Raw genomic sequence first — 26,676 nt, 5'->3', positions numbered from 1 at the left:
CGAAGCTCACAGGTTGGCAGGTTGGGTCATATGGGAGTGCTGACTTTTGTTTTTTCTCTGGGGATGTGTGTTAGAAGGAATCACGTGCCAGACAGAGCAACTCCGAGCCAATGTACATTGTGCAGGATTGGGCAGTAGCCAAGTTAGCAGAGAACAGTCACGTGTGTTGTTCACATTTCTGTCTGATTCATATATAAAGTGAGAGGTGGATGAACTAATTTAATATATAAAGCCACACAGTTGAGGGGGACTGTATTCTCTCCCACTTTTGTAAGATGTTCTTCTTCCAACCTAATTACGGTATTAGGGGGAACCAGGGTGGGAGAAAAGCACCTGACATGGCAGGTTGTAAGGAGAATGAGGGTTTATTGTTTTTTATTTGACATTAAAATTAAATACCCTTTCGAGGACATCAAATATGGCTGCGCCTGTCGTTTCCAGTTTGACCCAGGGTGGTAGAATTCTGATCTGTATCACTTCAGACACGTGAAAGGTCCCATTTTTAATGCTCTCCTGTATACTTTCAAAGCCCTTCGTGGAGTAAATAAGAGAATAACTTTCCCTAGTATGTTAGTTTGCTACAGGCATGGAAGCGTTCAAAAATATGTATTTTCCTGGATTCTAAAGTGATACAATCCATAATTCTGTTGCTTCATTCTGCTAAATGTATACATGTGCTCTAAGTTAGAAACCCAAGGGGGTAATATAACATAAGGACTTAATCCTTACTACTCTCTGAGCTATATAGTCCAACGACTATATTACTTCAACATCTTCTCAATATTTATGTGTCCTTTTTCCAAAGCCAAAAGAAGAAGCTTGGGTTATTGGCAGGCTTCTCATCATGAGGAGGAAGCTCTCTTGAAGCCATTGGTGGGCATAGTGGAAGGGCAGAAATGCCATAAAGCATGGCGTGTGACTTTGTTGTGGGAATTCTGAGCTGACTTCTTCTGGATTTAGCACAGGCATCCAAGCGCCCACATTAGCACCGAGCTCTGACGTCACCAGCCAAGGACAGTAAAGCATTCTGAAGTAAATGCAACTGAACATGTGCAGACAATTATGTCTGATTATATAAACCCATTGCAAAAACCGGGCTTGAAAATGCCACATGAAAGAGCCTATCGTTCCACATTAATCTCTGTTAGCTGAATTCATTTCTATCCTGGCTCTTTAATACTGAGGAATAAATGAATCGGAGACTGATCATGATAAGATATGATACTTCTGTACAAATTAACCCTGCCCCCCACCCCCCAAGGAGAAGCCCGGCTTACTGCAACTGAATATATATCTGAACGCAGTAGTTTTCTAGGCTAAACCAAATCACCAGGGGATGCTCTGCTGAAGAAAAGAGCTAGGGAAAGGGCATGCGAGAGGAGATGAAAGCCAACATGGATTCAGGTGCAGAACCGAAGCTAATTTAGTAGTCATTAATAAAGGGAAGCTGCAGAATGGGAATCAGCATTAATACCAGAAGGGACATGATGCAGTTTCCTTTATCTTCAAGACCAGTTATTTTGGAAGAGGGAAGAAAGGCCTCTCTTGAAAGGAATGGCTTGCAGAAGAGAGAGAGAACAATGTACTATCATACCATAAGAAGCACTGAGTTTAAACTACATGAATATGCTTTTACATTGAATAAATGTAACCTAACATGAGCAGTGGGCAGCAGGAGGGTGAGTTGCCAAGGTACCTTCTTGCCTCTAGGTTTCCAAGAGGACACGGAGAAGGCATCAGTCATAGTAAATGCTCTCCTTGGTAACCTGAGAGGTCCCTTGCAATAACATGGCCCTTTCCTGCCCTGTTCTATATTTAAGAATAGAAGCTGACATGGAATGGAATTCGGGGAGGAGTCAGCAGCCAGTAGTTCTGTTAATATGCCTGTTGTCTTTGTCCATGGAGTTTTCTTGGCAGGGATACTGGAGTGGCTTGCCAGTTCCTTCTCCAGGTGGATCACATTTAGTCAAAACTCTCCACTATGACCTGTCCATCTTGGGTGGCCCTGCATGGCATAGCTCATAGCTTCTCTGAGTTATTCAAGCCCCTTCGCCACGACAAGGCATTGATCCATGAAGGAGATGGCCACCTCATGAGAAGAGAAGAATCCTTGGAAAAGACCCTGATGTTGGGAAAGATTGAGGGCACTAGGAGAAGGGGACGACAGAGGACGAGATGGTTGGACAGTGTTCTCGAAGCTACCAACATGAGTTTGACCAAACTGCGGGAGGCAGTGCAAGACAGGAGTGCCTGGCGTGCTGTGGTCCATGGGGTCACGAAGAGTCGGACACGACTAAACAACAACAACAACAGTTCTGTTAAGCTGTTTGCAGCCTCTGGGAGCTTGTGACCAGGACTTGTAACAAGGGACGTTTGCCAAGCGAGGCCTGGAATGCTACTTCCTGGTGCCCATAGGACCAAGAGACATGGATGGTGAGGGAGCAGCTGCAGTGACCTGCAACACCATGCCTGCCTTTCTGCCTAAGAATGTGCAAAACTACACCTGCAGCAGGTGCAAGCTGTTCCAAGCCTTGCTGGAGCAGAAGGTACAGCAACCTGGGGCCCACCTCTCCAACTTTGAGCTATCCGGGAAAGATGAGGACTTTCTCAATAGAGAGGAGTGGACTCTCTTGGAACAGCAACACGGGTGGGGTTGCCCCTAAAGAGGAGGAAGATCCCGTCGCAGGAGATTAACCCCTAGAAGGAACATGACAGACAGAAAGAAGCAAGACTGTCAGGAGCCATGCTGTGTCACTGGAGCTGCAAAATTGATTCCAGGCCCTCACATCGGAGACCAGTTCTGGGCCAGAGGCACAAGGACAGCATTTTCAGAACTCAGATCACACTGAGGTGGCTGTTGAATGTGCAATGTACAGAACGATTCCTGCCACTTCCCAGAGGAGGGAGAGATGTGGGTTGAGGGGACAGAGGCAGCAGTATGCGAAGGAAACAGGATGGCCCAGGAGGTGTGCTGTTTTCCAGGTGCAAAGAGTCATGAAGTGACACAGAAGTCTTATAAAGCCCGCTGACCATTACCCCTTCCTTCAACATACCATCTCAGGGCTATTTAATTGCTCATCTTCTAACATTGTGTATGGCATCAAATGCCAACAGTGCCCTTCAGCTCTCTATATTGGACAAACAGGCCAAACCCTACGCCAAAGGATAAATGGACATAAATCTGACATCAGGAACCAAAAGGCAGAGAAACCAGTAGGAGAACACTTCAATCTCCCAGGACATTCTATACAAGATCTCAAAGCAGCTGTTTTATTACAGAGAAATTTCAGGAACAGACTGGAAAGAGAAGTTGCTGAATTGGAACTCATTACCAAGCTTAAAACCATGGAGCCACCTGGGATGAATAAAGACATCGGATTCTTATCTCATTATGCATGATCAAGCTTTCTTTAGCGCCTCAGCCCTTGCTTTTTTCCCCCAGGACTAATTGCAGTCATCAGCAGTCGTTAACGGCCATCTACAGGTTTTCCACTCCATCAGCCCATCACCCATTCCTAACCACCCCCACCACCCTCTGTATATATATAGGGTCTGATACTTCTGTTTCAAGTGTATCTGAAGAAGTGTGCATGCACACGAAAGCTCATACCAAAATAAAAACTTAGTTGGTCTTTAAGGTGCTACTGAAGGAATTTTTTTATTTTGCTTCGACTCAGACCAACACGGCTACCTACCTGTAACCCTTCCTTCTGATTCCTATGGGTATAAATGATACTGCCAGACACAGCCTTTGACGTATAGCAAGGAGCTTTGAGACTCTGGTCAGGAAGCTGAAGGACCTTGGGGCATAGGTGCTTTTTTCATCACTCCTTCCCGTTGAACGTTGTGACGCAGGAAGAGAGAGGAAAATAGTGGAAGTAACACACTGGCTGTGCAGGTGGTGTCATCAGAAAAGGTTTGGCTTCTCGGACCATGGTCTCTGCTTCCTTAAGGAAGGACATCTGTCAAGAGATGTGTTGCACCTCACAGCGGTTGGCAAGAATGTGTTTTTTTTTTTTACAAGAGTCTCACAAACCCGATCAGGAGAGCTTTAAACTTTAGTCCTGACGGGGAGGGAGACAATATTATAGACAACAACACTTGGCACTGGGGATAATAGCTTCATTGGTGCATAGGAAACTGAGGTTGTGCTACGGAACCTGCTAAAGCTTATGTCCTCTTGCTCCAGTGGTTCTCCTGCTCTGAACCAATGCTTTGACATTTCAAGAATCAGATTCCGACTAAATATCAAGAAGAACTTTCTGATGGTAAGAGCTGTTCAACAGTGGAGCAGACTCCCTCGGTAGGGGGTGGAGCCTCCCTCCTTGGAGGTTTTTAAGCAGAGGATGGATGGTCACCTGTCATGGATGCTTTGCAGGAGGTTGGACATTGATTACCCTCAAGGTCCTTTCCAACTCTAGACGTCTATGATTCTATAAAATTTACTAGATCAAACAAATGGTCCATGTATCTCATTTAGTCTTCCAATTATCCAGCCATCAGGGACTTCTCAGTAAGGGAATGACGACATCTTCCTCCTGAAACTAGTCTCCTACAACTGGTAGTCAGGGCAGTACCATATCTGATGTGGCAGTTGTGTGCTTCTGGTTCATAACTGAGACTGTCCTGTGAGAAGCAGAATACATCTCATCAGTTCTTAAACAACTTCCATAACTGCCAGTCAATTTCTGAGCAAAATTGAAAGTGTCATAAATTAAATGCGTTTCCTGAAGGAGTTTGCTCCTCCCATTTTTCAGTTTATTTGGTCTGCATGCCCTCATGAGTAATCAAACCAATTGCAACCTCAGTATGACTTTCAGTGGCCATTCTGTAGAGGACTATACTGTATGTGTATCCCACTGATTTTCTCCATTCCACCAGGCTTTTTTTTTCAGGCCCACTATCCCTATGTTCTTCATTCTTCACTTGGAGGCTTCTGGCATTTGCTTGCAAATACATTATTATATCCCACCACCACCCCTCAAATGCATTTTGCATGTGCATTTTCTCCTTCAGATTTTTGTTCTCTTGAAATAACGGTCTGTTCTTCTATATGCTTGCTGTCACATTCTGTCCTATCCCATACAGTGGTACCTCGGTTTACAAACACAGTTGGTTCCGGAAGTCTGTACTTAACCTGAAGCGTACTTAACCTGAAGTGAACTTTCCCATTGAAAGTAATGGAAAGTGGATTAATCCATTCCAGACGGTCCATGGAGTACTTAAACTGAAGCGTACTTAACCTGAAGCGAACTTTCCCATTGAAAGCAATGGAAATTGGATTAATCCGTTCCAGGCGGGTCCGCGGAGTACTCAACCTGAAGCGTACTTAACCCGAGGTATGAGTGTAATTGGTTCCGGAAGTCCGTACTTAACCTGAAGCGTATTTAACCTAAAGCGAACTTTCCCATTGAAAGTAATGAAAAGTGGATTAATCCGTTCCAGACAGGTCCGCGGAGTACGTAAACTAAAAATACTCAAACCGAGACGTACTTAAACCGAGGTATCAGTGTATTTAAATGACTTAGCACATTTACACTAGAATTTACACTATACTCAAATCAGGGAGGTTAGATATGCAAACCTGTGTGTGTGTGTGCACCCTTCAATGGGCTAACCCAAACCCATGTCTAGATCAATCCTCAGAACTGGTCACAAATAGCCTCCTCTCAACTGCTTGTTTACATCCCTATCTTTAGTGAGGAAACATGGGTCAAGCTCTAGGTGCCACATGGATACAGTAAGCGTTGCTTGCTTCCCTTAAGCATTTTGTTAGTGCTCGGAATGAATGATTGCAAAGTCCAGATTTTTTTTCCTTTTTTAAAGATAAACAGGAATGTTTACCTTCATCATCCCTGGATCCCCTTCATTGCCTCCACCATCCCTTGAAGATGGGCCATTTTTAATAAGAGCCAGCTCTCACTGGCTTCCCCCAGAAATCAGTTTAAATACTGCCATGAGGCATCGGCGGCCTCTCTTGTACAGAAGCAGCTTTTCCCAAATGCCCCCCAGTGCCTAGCCAAAACTGAACCCTTCCTCCCAACAGCACCTTCCTCATCCCTTCATTGAGCCCCCTCAGCTCCGCCTGTTAGCTGGCCTTGTGCATGCAAAAAGTAGCACTTCTGACTACCCTAATGGTAGTGGACATAATATTCTGCCCAACAAACTAAAGTTGGCCTCCAGGAGCTTGCAACATTGGTGCTGATGTGTGCTGGTCACTGAACTCTCCCCTGTGCAGCCTATCAGCCTATCTGTGCAACGCATCATGTGCCCCATGTTCCCATGAGGCATGCAAGTCACACGTGTGTTGCTGGGGCAACCCAGTCAGATGGGGGGGGGGGTAAGAAATAAATTGCTGCTGCTTGACGGGCAGGGTATGAGAAATAAATGGTGGTTGTTATACAGCTCAACCCATCTCTCAGTGTTTCTGATGATCATGTCACATGCCCCCTCCAGGAAGTCTCAAACATGCACCTCTATTGATGCAAGAAGACTATTGTTCCTTGCCATGAATCTGTCCCTTCCAAGAGATCATTTACCTCTTCCTCAGTGTGACACCCTCCTATCCTAACCCTCATTCTCTGTGGCCGCAGACAAACTGGATGCTTCTACCATGTCCCTGAAACTAGTATGCAGGAATGAGTGAAATAAATGAAACCATGTGCTATGTTTTTACATAAGCCTTCCTTCCTTCCTTCCTTCCTTCCTTCCACTTTTATTTTTTTGGGGGGGATAATAATAATTCTAAAGGCAGATCAAGCTGAGGGAATTGCAGCAGCAGCTAATTTACCAGCTTCATAACATTAACCCCTACTTTAAATAAATAAACTCTGGAGAAATAAGATCTCTGAATAACTAAGGTATACCTGCCAAAAGGACCCCTTTGGGTATATTTGGTCAGTGTACGTACTCGCAGGGACCACTTTTTGCACTGATCTGATTATTAGGGTAACGGCTCTGGAGAGTAGAGTCTGAAGCAATGGATTCAAGTGACAATAAAGGAGATTCTGAAGACAATGGAACAGACTCCGTCGGAAGGTGGTGGACTCTGCAGGTTTTTAAGCAGAGGTTGGATGGCCATCTGTCAGGGATGCTTGAGATTCCTTCATTGAAGGGGGTTGGATCAGATGACCCTCAGGATCCCTTCCAACTCTACAATTCTATGACTCTATGAATCCGGTATTGAGGATATAAGATGCAGAACAAACAGGAAAATAGGTGTGATGGGGGAAAAACTATTACAAGTTACGGAAGAACACCAGTTTCTCCCTTTATACTCTACTGTGGTGATATTGTAAAGAAAAACAAGTTTCTTTGGGGGGGCTTTATCATGAAGCAGGTGCATAGTGGGTAGAGCTACAACTATATGACCTGTTTTTGGCCATCCAAGGACTAGGGTGGGTGCGAAGTTGCCCCAACACTTCTCAAGCTGTTGCTGTTTCATAAAAGAGCAGGTGGTTCTGTGCTCCTTAACCTGGACTCCCTGTCTTCTGATTTCACTTCCATTTCTCTTCTCCAGTTACAGAGGCAGAGCTAGGAAGCCTTCCCTTCCACTCTAGGAATTGGCAGCTCTGTTGGTACTGTTTACCTTTGCGAAGCCAAGCAGCAGGAACCTCTTTGTTCTCTTGGTTGCAGAGAGCAAGGAGAGGTTTGTGGGGCATTGGTGCCAACTGTAGAGAGTCCTGGGTGCCCAGACACCCACAAAGATTTCAACGCAACCTCCAAGGCCCTGCAAAGCCTCCGACGCAACTTCCACAAGGCTCCTCTGCTGCCTTTTGAGCGCAGGTGTGCCCCCTTCTCCTTTCAGGTCTTTCGGGTGAACTTGTGGTTTCCTCCATAGCTGCCAAGTCTCCCATTTTCCCCGGGAAATCCCCGTTTTCCCAGCTGTTCCTAGCTGGAAAAATGGATTTTTTAGTTTTTTTCCCGGTTTATTCATGGCTGCAGTGTGACTTCTGGCGTGGCGGCCATTTTGGAACTGGGCAAAGCAGCATCAAAAGTCACTTCTGAGCATGCTCCGCCCAGTTCCAAAATGGCAGCAGCACTACTTCCGGTCTGCTATTTCCAGCCCGGTCCCTTATTTCTCTGACAGCAACGTGGCAGGTATGGTTCCCTCCCAGCCATTGTCCGCTTGTTGGTTGCTGCCTGTGGCCACTGCTTTTGGCACCATGTTCAGTCACAGGGCCCTCCCAATTGAAGCATCACAGGACAGTTGCCCTAGTTAAGCGTGGCTCTGAGCAGAAGCCACATGCAACAGAGACAGCAATCATACACATATGTGGGCACAAGCACAATGTGGACACAGTCTGTTTCGTGCAGGTATGTGTATGTATGAGAGAGAGAGAGCATTTGCCCCCCCACACACACACACACTGCCAGCTTTGGATATGCCCTCTTTGGCCACACAACCTTTTGTTTTGACTGCATCTGCCACTGGCTTTCAGCCCCCCGGAAGATTGACCATGAGGGAAGCGAGGCCGATTCCCTGCCACGCGCTCGCTTAAATCAGCGAGCCACGCCCCCTTGGAACCTCCTAATTGGATGAGCCAAGGGCGCGCCGCGGCAGGGAGCCGACCAATGGGCTGGGGGGGGAATGGCAACCATTCCCCCACACACACGTGAAGGCCTCGTCGGCCCACAACATCTCCTCCTGCTAGGGCAGAAGAGATTTTGTTGAGCAAGAACCTGCCTTTGCATTTCTAATTTGGGGGCTGCTTTGGTAGTGTTGTGTCCATTGAGGATATAACTTTCTTTGTTAATTTCAAGCGCTCCAAATCAGGTACTGTGCTGTAATGTGGGAAATCATTACAGCAGTGTGCTTTGGGCTTTTTCATCCCATCATAGATCTCCCACCTGCTTTTCATTATATGCATCCGCACACAAGTTGTATTTCACAGCCATTCCCACATTGCAAAGTCGCCACACTTGTGGGCCTGCCTTTCCATCAATGCAACGTAAGAATCAAGCCCTGGATTTTTTGGAATTGCTCTTGAGTAGAGGACTCAAGGTGGGACCCAGGTGGCACTGTGGGTTAAACCACAGAGTCTAGGGCGTGCTGATCAGAAGGTCGGCGGTTCGAATCCTTGCAATGGGGTGAGCTCCCGTTGCTCGGTCCCAGCTCCTGCCCACCTAGCAGTTCAAAAGCACATCAAAGTGCAAATAGATAAATAGGGACCGCTCCGGCGGGAAGGTCAACGGCGTTTCCGTGCGCTGCTCTGGTTCGCCAGAAGCAGCTTTGTCATGCTGGCCACATGACCTGGAAGCTGTCTGCAGACAAACGCCGGCTCCCTCGGCCTATGGAGCGAGATGAGCGCCGCAACCCCAGAGTCGGACACGACTGGACCTGATGGTCAGGGGCGCCTTTACCTTTACCTTTAGAGGACTCAAGCTCTGGGATCCATATTTCATGATGTACAGCTGCAGCCATAAGAAATCCTAGAACCTCTCAGTGTAAGTCTAGCTCTCCTTTTAAGGCTTCAGGACTAGTCTGTATTAGGAAGGAAGCTTTGGGGTGAAATCTTGGAGACACTGATACACTTTGGAGAGGTTGGGGGTTCTTTTCTTGCTTTGGAAATAAATCATATTGTCAAGTATGAGTGGTGTGTGTGTGTGTGTGTGTGTGTGTGTGTGTGTGTGTGTGTGTACTGGGTTCCAGAGTATTTCTGGGCTGAGAATGGGAGAGTAAGATTCAAATAATAAGGATCTCTGCGTTGTATAAAGATTATCTCTTTCTCTATCTCGTTTAATTGGGTGTCTGCAATAAAGCCCCTTCTAAAAATAAGTTGAGTACACAATAGGAGCCCTCCCCACTCCCCCCCCCTTACATTTTCTGTTCCCTATAATGACCCAGCAAACACTAAATGTCATTTGAGTGCATTAAGCAGCAAACTCTCCGGTGACATAGCAATTACAGTTCTGAAATAGATTTGGTGTGTCACTGAAGATAAGGGTTTTGAAAGTTTCTGTTGTGATTATAGCTTGTAACTCCCACAAATAACAGGCTTCAAAATAAGAGCCTGCCAACAGGGCCATTGTGGCTTTCCCTCAGTGATGGCACGTAAATTGCTATTAATGTCCTGAGTGTACTTGAATATGCCAGTCTCCGGGCGGCAGAGTTGGCTCAGTGTCTCTCTTTACCCGGCTTGTCACTGTCGGGCTGATAATCTGCGGTAATTGCTGCCTCTTGCAGTGGTCAGGACGTGGAAGTGTATGAGCTGGCTGCATCTTCTGCAGTAAACAATAAACATGTCTGTAGCAAAGTATGAGGATATGCAATACAATCTCTTTGGGATGTACGAGTAGATTAAAACCTAATGCGAAAAGACTGGATCTCCCAGGAATCTTTGCTTAGGGGTGTGTGTGTGTGTGTGTGTGTGTGTGTGTGTGTGTAACTTAGAAAGGTGAAGTAAGCCCAGCCATGCATGCAAATAGGTTGACTATGAACTGAGATTTACAATTTCTAAAATTGAAAGTTAAAGTGTGTGCTAAATATAGTTGACAGCAAACTAGGGCTCTGGATTTTTGCAGACATTCCGGCCACCTACCGGTAGTTGATTTAATGTGATTTTTAAAAAGAAACTTTAAACTGGCGTTTATTTCCAGTTTGCATCCAGAGCTAGCTGAAATTGGCTTTTTAGCATCAAATGACTATGGGCTTCCTTTCAGCAAGTGATTCCTAAACCTTTATTGCCAGTGGAACCTCAGGTTACGTACCATCCTCCTTACGAATGCTTCAGGTAATGAAATCCGCTAACCCGGAAGTAGATGCTCCTGGTAGCGAACTTTGCCCCCGGATGCAAGCGGAAGTTGTCCCGTTGTACCAGAAACGGTTTAGTCATGCTGGCCACATGACCCAGAAAGCTGCCTGTGGACAAACGCTGGCTCCCTCAGCCTGAAAGCAAGATGAGCACCACAACCCCATAGTCGCCTTTGACTGGACTTAACCATCCAGGGGTCCTTTACCTTTTTACCTATGTTATCACTGTGAGCCCTCTTGCACCTTCAGTTGCTCACATAACTCATGTTTACATGAGTAGCATTAGACCAGAGGAAAGAACTCACAGAAAACCACAGGTAGCTTCTCACTTGCATGAGCCACCGTCTTCTCCAACTATCTCACCTGGAGTACTGTGTCCAGTTCTGGGTACCACAGTTCAAGAAGGATACTGACAAGCTGGAACGTGTCCAGAGGAGGGCAACCAAAATGGTCAAAGGCCTGGAAACGATGCCTTATGAGGAATGGCTTAGGGAGCTGGGTATGTTTAGCCTGGAGAAGAGAAGGTTAAGGGGTGATATGATAGCCATGTTCAAATATATGAAAGGGTGTCATATGGAGGAGGGAGAAAGATTGTTTTCTGCTGCTCCAGAGAAGCAGACACGGAGCAATGGAGTCAAACTACAAGAAAGAAGATTCCACCTCAACATTAGGAAGAACTTCCTGACAGTAAGAGCTGTTCGGCGGTGGAATTTGCTGCCAAGGAGTGTGGTGGAGTCTCCTTCTTTGGAGGTCTTTAAGCGGAGGCTTGATGGCCATATGTCAGGAATGCTTTGATGGTGTTTCCTGCTTGGCAGGGGGTTGGACTGGATGGCCCTTGTGGTCTCTTCCAACTCTATGATTCTATCTTGTGCATTTAATGTATGAACAGGTCTAAGTCTTGTAAGCTGCGAGATCCATACACAACACTTTTTCTGTCTGTAGTTGGACATTTGGATGAATGAGGACTTGAGAATAAGAGCAAATTATATGTGACTTCTCTGCATGCCAACCTTTGTTTTGCCACCAGTCCCCGACAATTCAGTTCATTAGGAACATGTGGTCACATTTTTGTGTTTCTAATATGGTATGCATTATACTGCACAAAAATTCTGGAAATATGGTTTCCTCATATTTTAAACATGAACTTGGGTTCCGGTCAATGTATTTTATTCTATATTTATACCCAATCTCTTCCTACCTTTAAGCACATAAATGTCCCTCCTGGAAATTGGCATTAAAAGGCAGGCAGGATATTCTAGTTCCAAAAATGTCTGGGGGAGGAGAGGCTGAATTGTCAAATGACAGCATAGGAGCTAATTCCTAGGGGCCGAAGGGTCTCCCCTGCCCCCCAATAAAATATTTGAGGGGGCCGCCCCCCAAAAAGTTGATGGGCATTGCCATTCCAATTGTGTGCGGGGACAGTGTCATGTGATCAATTATGTGGGGTGGGGCTTACCTGCAAGCCCCGCCCCATATTTTATTCAAGTTGGCACCTCTATATGTACTGTATCTCCAAAATGGAAGCTATACTGGGAATTTGCAACTTGCATTTGAAATCTTAAAATTGTATGTTTTTAACACAAAAATTGAAAGGATAGATTTCAATATACGAAAGTCCCTCTGTGAATGTGTGTGTGAGAGAGAGGGGGGGGGAGGGAGAAATGAATGACTATTTTAGTGAGTTTTTCCAGATGGAAAATGAGTTTGCGCCCTAGCTTATAGTACAGGCTGCTTAACCATTTGAAAATTCTCGTGTTACATATTTAGCATCCAACAGTGCTTGGTTAGATATGGCTGTCAGAACGCTTTGGACCACTTTTTGACTCACTGAAATAATGTACACTGCAATGGGGAATGAAGATGAGGCACAGATTTTGAGATAGCAAAGTCCAGAGCTTTATTTCCTTATCAACCTGGATCAGCAACAAAACAATTAACTTGCATATCCTGCACTCAAGGTGTGTGTACGCCCTCTTGAGTGAGCTCAACCATGGCCCTGAACAAGAAGCAGTGAGATTACTGCTCCCATCTTGTTATGGCCTAGCAGCTCATGGCATATAACACCTCTCGCCTCCCCCATGATTACTAATTCTTACGAAGCCCTAAACCACCAGGGCCAGGTGTACCTTAAGGATCATCTGATACTTGACACCTCTGAGATTTGGTTGGACTTCCATAGCCGCTAGAGAGATGCTGGGCATGAGATCCCCATGCCTTCTCTTGGGGATGGTCTCACTCTGGATTTCCGGGGTGGGAGCTGCATTTCAATAATTTATGAACTAGCATTCATGGAACAGGTGCCGTGTTTCTCCGAAAATAAGCCATACCCCGAAAATAAGCCATACCCCGAAAATAAGCCATAGTGATAGGCATACTTAATAAAAAAAATAAGACATCCCCTGAAAATAAGCCACCGTGTGGTTTTTTTGAGGAAAAATAAATATAAGACGGTGTCTTATTTTTGGAGAAACACGGTATATAAGATCTGAGTCGAGGAGCACCAGGCGCCTAGCCTCTCCCTAGCCATGGTTGGTCAAGCTATGGGGCAGGGCCAAGACATACTTCCTTTTCTTTAATCCATTTCCCATGTAGCAGCAGCAGGCTTTAAGCTTTCCAGCCAGGCCTCTATCGTTGCACGCATTTGTGCAAGGGCCCTTCTGAGCTCTCCTAGCCACCCATCTGAACTTAAGAGAATGAGGGAGGTTGGGGCGCATTTATTTGACCTGCAGCAGAACTGGGGGGGGGGTGTCCAAACCACCTTGCTGTAGATTTTGGCACCTCCACGGGCAGCCAGCACAGCTATTGTCAAACCGGCATGTGTTCAGGGCTTCCCTGAGTCGCCTGGCGACTCACTGTAACCACTTCATGGTGCGTTTCGGCACCTATTTTTTTCTTGGGGAAAAGCACTGCTCGTTATGTATCTTCAATATGTGCTACACTCCCTCCAAAAATAAGCGAGCATTACTGAGAACCAACATTTTGTTAATGGGCTTATATTGCTTTGCAGTTCCGCTTCTAGCATCTGACAAAGTAGACTAACAACGGAAGCTTATGCTCCATTAAAATGAGTTATTCTTACTTGGATCAACCTTTAAGTAACTGTCATCCTTTATGCAACTGTCACCCATGACTAACGCGGCTGATCCCAGCATAGGCATTGTGGACCCTTAGTGAGAGGGGAGCTCCTGCTAGGAAAGCTTTGGGGGAATTTGAGCCCCTTGTTGTGAAAGTGACTGACGGGTCTCTCTCTCTCTGTTCCTTCTAGGCTAATGGAGGCTGGCAAGATGCTACAACTCCTTCGTCAGTGACCTCCCCCACAGAAGGCCCTGGCAGCGTTCACTCTGATACCTCCAACTGATCTCCCAGCAATCCGGCATCCCTGGCTGCCCCCCACCCACCCTGTGCACCAGGCAGAAGTGGGGGCCGAGAAGGGAGGGGTTTTCTCTCCTAATGTTGAAGCCATCAGGCTGGATCCAGAGCTGATCGGCAGACACAGCAAGAGTCTCCTTCTCTTCTCTTTGGTTTGGATGCGCTTTTTTTCAGCCAATCGGGACACTTCTTTATACTCTCTTCCCTTTCTTTTCTGGGTAGAAGCCACCTCTCCTTTTACTACCACCATCGCCCATTCTCTCACACCAGAATATTTTTTCAGTCTGAAGGAAACAAACAGCCTCTAGAAGTATTTGTACATTTTCATGATATTTTCTTTTTGTCTTTTTTCTTTTGAGGAGTCAGCCTTTACCTCCCTCCAGCCTACCTGGCACCCGCCTCCTTCTGTTTCTCTGATGTTCTCACTACCTCTTTGCAGGAGCCATCTAAGCCCTTCCCCCCTGGCCTTTGGGCGCCGTTCCTCCTCCTCCTCCTCTTCCATGTAAGGACAATTGTCTGTTCTTCTTAAGACCCTGAACCCTTGATGAAATTGCCTTCCAGGATAATTCCCCGTTACAGGTTGGATAAATGCAATTCGGGTACTGCAAAGGTATGTCCACAACATGCCACCATGTAACCAAGATGACCAGGAGAATGCGGGCAGATCTACTTATTACCATCCCGTTGTGCCTTGTATCAAGCCCCAGTCACGTCTCCTGCCATTGGTCGCTGCCGCTGTTTCCCATTCTGCACCCCCACCCCCACCCCAGAACTGTAAAATTAGGGCTCTGCATACTTTCGCACCAAGGAAATTCACGTTTGGTGCTTGGAGTAAAGTAATGCAAATGAAGTCAATTTGCATAATTTATTCCAGTTCCAATACTTGTGTTTTAAAGATTTGCGGGGGGAAATGCTTAGGCGTTTTGTAGGAAAGCTTAGAGGAAAGTAGGGGAAACTGGATAAGGGCAGAGGGATGGGAGCCGTGCACAGCACTGAGGCATTCAGCATTTTACCCTCATATTTCTGAGCCTTATCCAGCTTTTGCCTACATCCTTCCTAGTGTTTGTGCACTGCCATGCTGTTTAGAATCTTGCTTTTTAAAAAATGAAAGCTGAACTTCTCGAGATGCCACATTCTAAGCAAGGTATCCAACTCTGGACTTGCCCAGTGAAGCTGCAGAAATCGCAACATACCCCCAGCCCTGAATACACTCTTATCTTACCATTTAACTGCTAAGAGGCCATTTTGGCATATAAGCAGTATTCAGATTATATATTTTTTAAAAATCTGTTCGTAGGGAGAGGAAAGTGAGAGCCCAGCTCCTGATGTTAAGGTCCTAGAGTGCACATTGTATTTTACCGGTGCACGTAGTAAACAGGGATTGGGCTTGTGTAGATTAACACCTTCCTTACAGGTTTGTGAATGGATCCTTGCTAAAATGGTTACGGTTGTCTTGATCTTGAAAAAGAGAATTATAGTTTGACTCGCCGTTTTCCTAGTGGAAAAATAATAATAAGGAAATAGGCAGAATAGTTTGGCCTGCATATTGGACCCACAAAACCCTTAAGAGTTAAAACAGATATCTCTTTGACTAACAAATTTTGAAAAGGATATTTGCTCAGACAAAGCCCTCCTCCCCACAAAGCAAAAAGAGGTAGTTGGCCCAGATGGCAGAGAGGGAGACAGACAGACATTTCAATGAGGCTTGCTCACAAGAATTTCCCAGTGGATTGTGCACCAGTCGGCAAGAGAGGGCACCATTGGATTCTACTGCCTGAAGTATGCAAGTGTTTTGGGCCTGTCCTACCTTTAATGGTACGGAGGCTGTGAAAATATGTCTCAAGTGCTCTTTGACACCTTTGGAGGGATGGAGAGATACAAAACAAGCTCAGCTACGGGCCATGGCATGCTAGTGGCAAGTCAAAGAAGTAGGAGGCAACTGAGAGCCTCAAGAATTGCATCATCTAGCCCAACATCTATTGCCTTATGATGGCACTTCTTCTCAAGAAGCTGTGATTTTGATGTTTTCTAGAGCAGCACATTCAAGATCACTCCATGAAGATCAAAGGTCCTTAGCCCTCCCAAGTCTCCCTGCCCCTTGTAATTGCCCCACCCTTTCAATAAATGTCTGCGTGTGAAGTTAGGGGGCTTCCGTCTGTGTTGTGATCAACATAGACTGAGGTGGCAAATAGCCAAGATTGATCAAAATGCAGATTGAAAAAGCCACATCTGAGATGGTCCAAAGAGCTCTGGTCCACCCACCTCAGTGCTTTGTAGCTGCTAAGGAGGGGCGAAACTGATTTTGCTGATGCATCTCTCCATGCAATCCTGTGCATGCATCCTCAGGTGCAAGCCCCACTGAATTCCATAGGACTTACTCCCGTGTAAGTGTGTATAGGATTGCAGGCTGTCGCAGCATTAGGACCCTACCCTTCCCTTTCTTGTGAACATTCTATGAACCTTCCTTATATAAAGTCAGGACATGATTCCATCAAGCCCTTATTTCCCTGACCTGCTGGACGCACCTGAGATTAAAGCCAAATGAGCACTGCAATTTGTTCACCCAAGGTGGTTGGTACCTCTTAGGAAGTGTGAATGCCTGTATTCAGTTTCCTGGTGTAATTAGCATAGTTTCGATTAACTGCGTTTTCTGTATGCTCTTTACTCAGTATCTCTTTGCAATGTTCACGTGGACCATTGTATCATCGGCCGTAATGTGTGAACAAGAGGCATAATTCACTGGAAAGCAAATCTTATTCAAGCCCCATTTAAATGTGTAGGTGGATAGTCTTGTGCAGTAACAGTCACCACTTCAACCTCGTACTGGACAAGAATTTGAATTTGATCATTTCAGTTGCGTGGCAGTAGAGACAGGGGAGATAAATGGATCTGCATTTATCTGCCTGTAAACAACATATCTTCCTCCTTCTGGTCTGTCATGGTATATGGTACTAACTCCTTAATGGTACATACACTGGTAGTGGTTCTCTGCATATCCAGATTTACTATTTTTATTATTATTATTATATTGATTATTATTATTAATATTGGTTATTTTGATCACCTGTGAGCTGCCTTTTTCTCATATACTTTTTGCTTCATTCTTTTCTGCCCAGAAAACCCCGACTTCGATACCAAAAACAAAAAAAATTAAAAACTGCAGAAACTAAAAAAAAACTTAAAAAATTTAAAAAAATTAAAAAATTCAAATCTTTCAGCTTTATTAACATTTTCCATTGTTTCTTGCGATTTGTGTCTCGTTCTTTGTAGTATTGATGATAATGAACATTTGATAATGAATGTTCTTGTATATTCAGATAAAGGGAAAAAAAACCAAAAAAGCAGTCTGAATTTAATAGTGTTTATAATAAAAATAAAATAAAAAGTTACCCTCATAGCACGCATCAAAGGACAGGGCCCCCCACCCTGTCTTTACTGTGGCAAACAAGCTCTTCATACCTGTATAGTTTTTAACACCAAACTACCTACATTCACCCTTCCTTTGTTTCCATTTTTATTATTATTATTATTTCTCTGCATTTGTGAATTAGTTCAAGAATGCTAGAAAAGTGTAGAGTTGTGCACATTCATTTCCTGTTACACAATGTTTTTTTTAAAAAAAAAGTGACAGTAATTCATTTTGTAAAACTTTTAAAAATGGTTGGAATAGTGAGCATAATAGGTACACCTAATACTTTATGTTTACTAACTTTGAAAGCCAGAAGTTATTTTTCTTTTTCATTCTCTGTTTCACATTATTTGAAGGAGCTTTAATTTTAGGGCCCAATCCTCTGGGAAGTTCTCCAGGGCAAGCCCCACGGACATGAAGGGGAGCTGCACAAGAGAATCTCCTGCTCAGCTCCAGTTCATTTCAACAGGGCATGACCCTCAGTTCAATTTTTTATTTTGTCAGACTACGGCCTTGAAAAAAAAAAATCCCCTGCTTCCTCACTCCTTAAACCTTTTTACTATATTCAAAGTGTTGTGAAAAGCTTCATTTGCAAAAAGCAAAAAAAAAAAACATTTTAATTATTTTCCCCTGTATTTGCATGATTTGTTCATTTAATAAAAAAGATTATTATTATACATCAGTTCGTTGCTTAAGCTGAAGGTGAAAGTACAAAGATGAGCATGGAATTTGAAATGTGGGACACTAGCAAAACATTTGAGTACATCCCTGAAATTCACTTAAGTGTCAGTCTGTGATTGCTGAAATGATTTGTTTAATATGATTATGGAGCAAGTTTCTTGAGGACTGCTGCATGGAACTCCCTAATGAGGACGAAATTCAGCAGTCCTGGGAAATCGAAACCCCTGCCCAACAACTGGCTTTCTTCGACAGCCTTTTTGAAAAGCAAAGGTGGGCCAGTGTCTCAATCCACTGCCTGTTGGGTGAAAATGCAAATCCTTTCCTATCCCTACCAATGTTCGAAACTCCCATTGTTCTAGGCGCATTTTGCGACAGGGAATTTCATTAGCGCAAGCAGTTTCTGAGCTCTGGGTGCAGTACTGCGCCTAAGATTTCAGATTGAAACTGCCAAGTGGAAGGAAGGGAGGACCTTTTTCTGCCTCCCCACTTCCAGCTACTCTCTGAAGACTGGAGAAGAGACCCTCTCAAGAATATTAGGGGGGTGGGCAGGGGAAGGACTAGACCATGTGAAAAATGAACATCATATTTAGCCGCAGTTCATTCAATTTCAGCTTTCTATTCTTAGACATTCTGTTGTTGCGCCCATAACCAAGGTTAAGGTGCCATTTAGCTCCTAGCTTTCATATCTCTGTTTCTAACACAGATCCATACCTGACAATTTTGAACATTCCATGGATTTAAGATCCTTCTATTGCCATGTTCCATTTTCTTGGCCACCGTGAGCCTAGGTCATCTCAAGTGAGCCCTTGGAAACCTGTTTAATCCAGGGACTTTAGTTCTGGAATAAACAAGTAACAATAACACAGATTTACAATGTGCCTTGCCCTCACCTCTATGTAACCTCATCTGGGATTAGTGGGCAGCACACTCGATTGAGAACCGGGCTGCCCAGGCTCCTCCTCCTTGAGCTGTCATGTCCCTGTGGCAATCCATGCAGTTGGGAGGAGGTCTGTATTGGGGCAGGTTGCTGGGTGCTCAGGGTTCCAGCTCATAGGGCTAACCAGTGCATGTTGGCAGGCTGCCCTTTCTAGACATCCTCTCAAACCTACAGATAATATTGGGGTGAGGACTTGATCGTGGAGGGCATGGCAATTGTGTGCAGCCCCCATTCTGCGTCATAGAATTGCAGAGTTGGAAGTAACCACTAGATTCATCTCTTCCAACCCCCTGGAATGCTGAATATTTTTGTCCCAACATGGGGCTCAAACCCCCAAGCCCGGTGTGCTGTGCTCTACCGACTGAGCTATCATGTGCCATTAATTGCATGTAATTGAATACCTGAACAGGGTTTCAAGGTCAGAGGTTTCTGAGATATGTGAACCCAAATATCTCCTTTTAGGCATCACTTAGCCATATTGCTTATATTAACTCAGTGGCGCTGCAGGTTAAACCACTGAGCCTAGGGCTTGCTGATCAGAAGGTCAGCGGTTCGAATCCCTGTAACGGGGTGAGCTCCCGTTGCTTGGTCCCAGCTCCTGCCAACCTAGCAGTTCGAAAGCACGTCAAAATGCAAGTAGATAAATAGGAACAGCTACAGCGGGAAGGTAAACGGCATTTCCATGTGCTGCTCTGGTTCGCCAGAAGCGGCTTTGTCATGCTGGCCACATGACCTGGAAGCTATACGCCGGCTCCCTCAGCCAATAATGCGAGATGAGCGCGCAACCCCAGAGTCGGTCACGACTGGACCTAATGGTCAGGGGTCCCTTTACCTTTAGCCATATTGCTTATATTAACTCCTTGTGGGTCAGGGGTGATAGGCAAGCAGGTATAGAAATTTCATTAACACTACTACTAATACTGTAATAATAAGCCACCCAAAGTTCCTCACTTTGATCTACTAGGGTTCACCTGAGCCTTCAAAATTCTGATTCCAGGCCACACCAACTACCCAAGGCTGAAACGCTCATGAAACAAGACAATATATTTTAAAATACAATCTAGCAGAAATCCAGTTTTCAAATGTTCTAAGATGCACCGAGACTCAACATTTCTCAAGTGTTTAAACAGCAGGTTTTACATTTAGTTTCATCCTGCCTTTTTGGTGGGTACTGATCTTAATGGCTTGGCTGCAGGTCCTAGTCAGTCTTACGGTAATTCACAGGCAAGTTTTTTCCCAGCAGCAGAAATAAGTAAATGTGTTGTTCTTCAGTGTGACCCAGCAGTAAAACACTTGCAAGTTTATCTTGCTTAGCTTAATTGCCAGGAACATAGTTTTGGGATCACAGATGAAGAAAGAAACACTTTGCCCAACACGCATGACAGCCACCATTATAATTACAATGCAGTAGATAAGGTTAAAAGCAATGCTTTGTTCAGGGGGTGCTCAAGGACATGCTAGTACCAGCACCATTTTTTCTAGAAGAAAGGCACTGATTAAAACTAAGTAGAGCTGAGCTGGGAAGGGCGGGGGCCTTTTGCGCCTCTCAAAAAGCAGAGCCCCTCCTACAGCGCTTTTGCATAAATATACCGTATCACCAGATACGTCCCATTGCTAAAGACAACCAGGTTGATGCTCCCTGTTATGCCATTTAAATCCCCACAGTACAAAACACAAACAGGAAAGAGAAAGTATTGGCCCAAGTGCCTTAGCAACAAGCGCATACACAAACGCAAACAAACACCATTCAGAATTAAAACAAAGCAGTTGCCTTTATTGGTGCTGATTGGCATTGCAATGTAGCCAACTCTTCTGTCGACGTAGCGCCACGACATGATTACACTCTATTTCTCACGATGGGTTGAGATCTAAGGCAGATATACCTCCCTTTGTGCATAGAATTGTAGAGTTGGAAGGGAGCCCAGGTTTCATCTAGTCCAACTCCCTGCAATGCAGGAATCTCAACTCAAGCATCCATGCCAACCCTCTCCTTAAAAACTAACAAGGAAGCAAGAGTCTGCCACCTTCTGAGGGAGTCTGTTCCACTGTCAAATAGCTCTTGCCATCAAAAAGTTCTTCCTGATGTTTAGATGGAATCTCCTTTCTTGCAGTTTGAAGCTGTTGGTTCGGGTCCTACCCTCCAGAGCAGGAGAAAACAAGCTTGCTTTATCCTCCATGTGACAGCCCTCAAGATACTTTTAGAAGGCTAGCATATCTCCTCCCAGTCTCCTCTTTTCCAGGCTAAACATACCCAACTTCCTCAGCGGTTCCTCAAAAGGCTTCGTTTCCAAACCCTTGATCATCTTGGTTGCCCTCCTCTGCACATGTTCCAGCTTGTCAATATCCTCCTTAAATTGTGGTGCCCAGAATGGGACACAGGACTCCAGATGGGTCTGATCAAGGCAGAATTGAGTCATAATATGATCAGGTCCCTGTTCTTCTGTTGATGTAAATAGCATTAGGGTTTTTTTGGGGGGGGGGTTGTTTTGTTTTTTTGCTGCTGCATCACACTGTTGACTCATGTGAAGTGTGTGGTCTACTAAGACCCCTGGTTCCTTTTTGCATGTCTTAAGTGTATGATCTTAACATTTGTCCCTCTTGAAATTCATTGTTCATGATCCCATTCTCATTATGCAAAACTGAGAGAGGGGATTTCAGCCATTTTCTCATGGGCCAGGAGAAAATCTAGGGATCTTCAGGTGTTGGGAGGATTTTCTATTAAAAATGCAATCTGAAACAATTTGCAGTCAGGGCTGCCATTTTCTCTCACAATCTCTCATTGGAGTGATGCTACATCATGACATTGTGGGGAGAAATGGTGCCCTGTTGGAGGTGAATACCGTAGTTGCAGAGCTGAGCAAGTATATTTAAGAGAGAACTTTTTTCTGCTTTCTTTGTAAGCCCTTGCCCCTCAAAAGTTTGGATTTTCTTCTTACTTTTCCCATCACCCAATCTTTTTTTGGAGCAAACCCTCAGCCTTAACAGGATCACATTGTTAAATGGATCCAAAACCAATCCAGTTCAGGCACAGTATCTGCCCTATATATGCTTGTGTGTAGATGCAAGTAATTCATTCTGCTTCTCTGCCATCTCCTTATCCTCCCCCAGCTCACCTTTGATGCCCTAGTCATTCAAAGGTGCAACAGCCTCCTTAGCCAGTCCCTTGCTACTAATTACAGTGGTACCTCTACTTACGAATTTAATGCGTTCCGAACGCACATTTGTAAGTAGAAAAAAAATTGTGAGTCGAATCCCATATGAATGCATTGGGAGAAAAAATTCGTAAGTCGAAGCAACCCTACCTAAAAATTCATGAGTAGAAAAAATCCTATCTAAACCGCTTCCAAGATGGCAGACGGAGCTCCATTCATAAGTAGAAACATTCGTAAGTAGAGGTACCACTGTATTTACTTTTTTTGTTGGTCTTATGTTTTAGCAATGTGCTCCTCAGATTGTTATTTTTAGCATTCCTTTTTGTCTGCTTGCATTTCTTTTGCCACAGTTTTTGTTCCTTCTTATTCTCTTCACTTGGAGAAGACTTCCGTTTTCTAAAGAAAGCTGTCTTGTCTCTAATTACTAGAGTCTAATAGCTTGTTTGACTCTGTCCGCTAACCGTATATTAACCACACTGACATTATCTTTGCTCTGGTGGTACCTTTCTTAATCTGTGGTATACAGTATAGCTGAGCTTCTAATACTGTGGTTTCAAACAACTCCCAAGCATTTTGGAGTGATTTGACCCTCTTGACAGTCAAGTTCCTACTTTCCAATATCTTTTTTGGGGGGAAGCTTCCTATGTTGAAGTCAAATGTGACTGCGTTAGATTTTCTTGGCAATCGCACATTTACACATATATTGAATCCAGGGTGTTCTTCACCCTCCATGTCCCCCTGCTCCCACCCGTCAGCTGACAGGCAGCTGCCATGCGCTAGGTGGGGGTGGCGCATGGAGGGTTAATAGCATTCCCTGTGACACCACTGCATGAAGGACCAGTAGCATTTCAGAGAAAGCTACCTTGAAAGTCCTGGCTTTCAACATTGTTGCCGCAACCTAAATTTCACTTCCAGGTCCTCATGACATTTCCCCATGTCATTAACATCACCATGCATCATGACATTCATCAATCTATGTTCCTAATGGTTGAATCGCCCGCTAACAAGATCCCTTCACCCCACCCAGAGGAATAGCCTCAGCATGAGAGGATAACTGCTCATTTCCCAAGGAATTGGTCCCTTCTCAGGGATCGTTTCTGTCTTCCTCAGAAGGGTGGCCTTCTTTCCAGAGATGCTCATTCTTCATGACAGCAGGGATGCCGTCATCCTGGCAGAGCGACACAGGTATCATGTCCCTGAAGGCCTTGCCACCACCTGCTCTGCCCCTCTTTCTGCTCCTCCACCTCAGCCATCTTGGCGTCAAGGGAACAAGCCTGAAGGCCAGGGTTTGCTTCACCAAGAACACCCACAACCTTTGTCCAGCAAGCAGATACCCGTACATATGACAGACAGTGCAATCCGCTGTCGGGGAAACCACAGCACAGCTTCTGGGTTTCTAACTGCATACCTGTTCATGTTGTTTACCAATGGGGAGCTTGAGATTTGTTGGATCAAAGGGCAGTCTGCCCTACTCTCCTTGCCCTGCTACCAAACTTGCTTAGCTGCTTAACTCAGCTGTTAGCTTGACAATTTGTCTCTGGGGAAAAGAACGAGGTGAACTTTACAAATCCCAACATTTTTCTCCAGCTCAGATTAAAACAGGCATCCCCAACTTTTGGCCCTCCAGATGGTTTGGCCTACAGCTTCCATGATCCCTAGCTAACAGGACCAGTGGTCAGGGATGATGGGAATTGTAGTCCAAAGCATCTGGAGGGCTGAAGGTTGGGGATGCCTGGATTAAAATCTATACCATTTCTGGCTTCCCCACCCCCATAGCACCCTCTCTCAACTTTCCCTTTAGACTTTTGGGCCACTGATGGTGGCTTCAGCACCAAGGAGAGTGAAAGCAGAGCATCTCTCCCCCTGTAGTCGCTTGGTGTACTTTTGGTGTGCTTGCTGTGCAGAGGAGGGCAACCAAGATGATCTAGTGTCTGGAAACAAAGCTGTATGAGGAGCACTTGGGGGCGCTGGGTATGTTTAGCCTGAAAAAGAGGAGACTGAGAGGAGATCTGATAGTCACCTTCAAATATCTTAAGGGCTGTCACATGGAAGAGGGAACGCACTTGTTTTCTCCTCTGGAGGGTAGGACTCGAACTGATGGCTTCAAGATACAAGAAAGGAGATTCCAACTAAACATCGGGAAGAACTTTCTGACTGTAAGAGCTGTTCAATAGTGGAACAGTCTCCCTCGAGAGGTTGTGGACTCTCCTTGGAGGTTTTTAAGCATGGCATGGCCAACTGTCATGGATGCTTTAGCTGAGATTCCTGCATTGCAAGGGGGTTGGACTAGATGACCCTTGGGGCCCTTCCAACTCTGCGATTCTATGATTCTATTCAGTGGGTCACAGAAGCAATGGCCCTCTGTAGCCTCTGTGAGAATTGCATTTTCCATGGACCACTGCGCTGTTCATCCTGGTGCAACAACACCAAAGTATTGGGGAGGGGAGAGGAGTAGGAAACAGACTTCCTTGCCTACTCTCCCCTCCCGCTTGGACTGCCACAGCTCCTGTTGCCCTCGCTGGTAATTCTTCTAAGAGTGGGGAGGGTATTTGGGAGGCCAAAGGAAGGGTCAAATTGAAGTTTTTTTCTTTTTGTTTGATATAACTTCCACAGTATTTGGAAGTGGTTTTGACCTTGTAACTAAAAGCAAGCATAGCTAGGCATGCACCCACTCTGTTACGTGAGCAAATACTGCAGCCCTTGTAACTAGCCCTAACGGTGCTGATCCAGCAGATTTGCAGAACTGGGCCCACATTTAGAAGGCAAATTCATTGGATGTATGGTAGCCTAAGCCTCACTTATTTCCAGATTTAAGGCAACCCTAAATCACTGTTACTCTACATGTGGGATGACTCTGTATATAGTCTGTCAGGATGAAATCTCCATCTGCTAAGAGTCTGTGTCATGGCACAGAGAGAGTGGTGCTCAACCCAGCTAAACTTTATTTGGTCAAATATGGTATCTCTCTCACATTAGCACCGAAGCTGCCATTTGCCCTTGGGATGGGATCGTGGAGTTATGGAGTCAAATGTGTTTTAGGCAGGATCAGACATTACTTTTTCTCGCGGTAAGGAAGAACCCATGACTTGTCCTTGATGATACTGTGTTTTAAAGGATTTGCAGAACTCAGCTAATTTCGCCAAGGCAGTTTGAGCTACAATTTAGCACCTCAAAAATTGGCACTGTAAAATTGGTCTCCTTATTTGCCATTTATTGTGAACTTTTCACATCACACTTTGTATCAGTCCCTTATTTTTCCCCATGCAACTTTACCTAAAGCTTCTTGAAAATATTATTACCCTTGCTATTATCAAAAATGTATTATAGCATACATTGTTTTTGCTTATCACGAGCCCTTTTGTTGAGTGTAAAGACATCCTGCTTTGTTCTGAATTGCTTTGTCTTCATTCTTTTGTTTCCAGTAGGTTCCCCATAGAAACCCTAGGAAGCATTTCCTTTGATTTACACCAAGCTTTTCTGCTCCTTTAAAAACAAAGGCCTCTGTCTTTTTAATTCCCACTGAAACTCTTCTGTTCTATAATAATACTAACAAGGTGTAGGTTTTACAGTCTCCTGATTTGTACTGGTAATGCATATTCCAAATAAATAGTTTCTTTTGTTGCAAAAGTGGTGTATTTCTTGCACGCAAATCATTTTTCTCACCCTAAATTCTTAACACAATTTAATAATTGGAGGCTAGTCAGGGACCGTGTGGTTCTCCATTCCACCCAGCACTGCAGAATAAAGGTCCGAACCAAATCAGGGGCAGCCCATCTTGAGCCTTGCCCCCCAGGAGGGTGGCAGCTGTTTCTAGCAATATGGAAGTTGGCTTAGTATGAGCATTAAATTAGAAAAGGAAAACATCTAAGCAAACATTAATTATAAAACACATGATTATCACAGGGTCTAGTTTAATTTTCAGTTACCACCTGGAGAACTCCACTTCTACGTGCAAAGCACGGGCATTTACGGTAGTATTTTACAGGAAACCACAATTCGTTCTTACAGGAGAACCCAGAAGCCATATTAAAACAGGCACAATTTAAAATTTGATTGCAGTTGTTGAAATGCTCTGAAATGCTCTACAGGAAAGGGTGAGCTAAAAATTAAAAAAATTAAAATTTATTTCATCACCCGAGCAAGCCAGTGTTGCAGTTTCTTTTCCAATAGTGACAATTTGTGGTCTCTTCCAACTCTACGATTCGATGATTCTAATTTCTGGGAACCTTTTCGGGAGCTATTTCCATTGAAATGAAAGGACATTGCACAGAGTCCTAAGACTTTTTCAGAATGCTGTAACATCACCACCCTTGCAGAACTAAGTCGCAGAACACCCAGGAAATAATGCAGTCGCAGAATTAGTAAGTGGCTAAAC

General features: G+C 44.7%; 1 protein-coding gene across 5 annotated transcripts in view; it reads left to right on the top strand.

The window, feature by feature from the left end:
- PBX1 (PBX homeobox 1) overlaps positions 1-25,928 on the top strand; it is a 220,104-nt gene extending 194,176 nt beyond the window's left edge. For all 5 annotated transcript variants that reach the window (XM_060276637.1, XM_035122691.2, XM_060276640.1 and 2 more), the window contains one exon: positions 14,019-25,928. In XM_060276637.1, coding sequence (XP_060132620.1) covers positions 14,019-14,111 — 93 coding nt within the window. In that variant the 3' untranslated portion in view covers positions 14,112-25,928. The remainder of the gene's footprint in view (positions 1-14,018) is intronic.
- Positions 25,929-26,676: the final 748 nt, after the last annotated feature.

This window comes from Zootoca vivipara, chromosome 7 (genome assembly GCF_963506605.1).
Source record: "Zootoca vivipara chromosome 7, rZooViv1.1, whole genome shotgun sequence".
In the NCBI taxonomy this organism is placed as follows: domain Eukaryota; kingdom Metazoa; phylum Chordata; class Lepidosauria; order Squamata; family Lacertidae; genus Zootoca; species Zootoca vivipara.
This window is presented reverse-complemented; position numbering and strand designations above follow the sequence as displayed.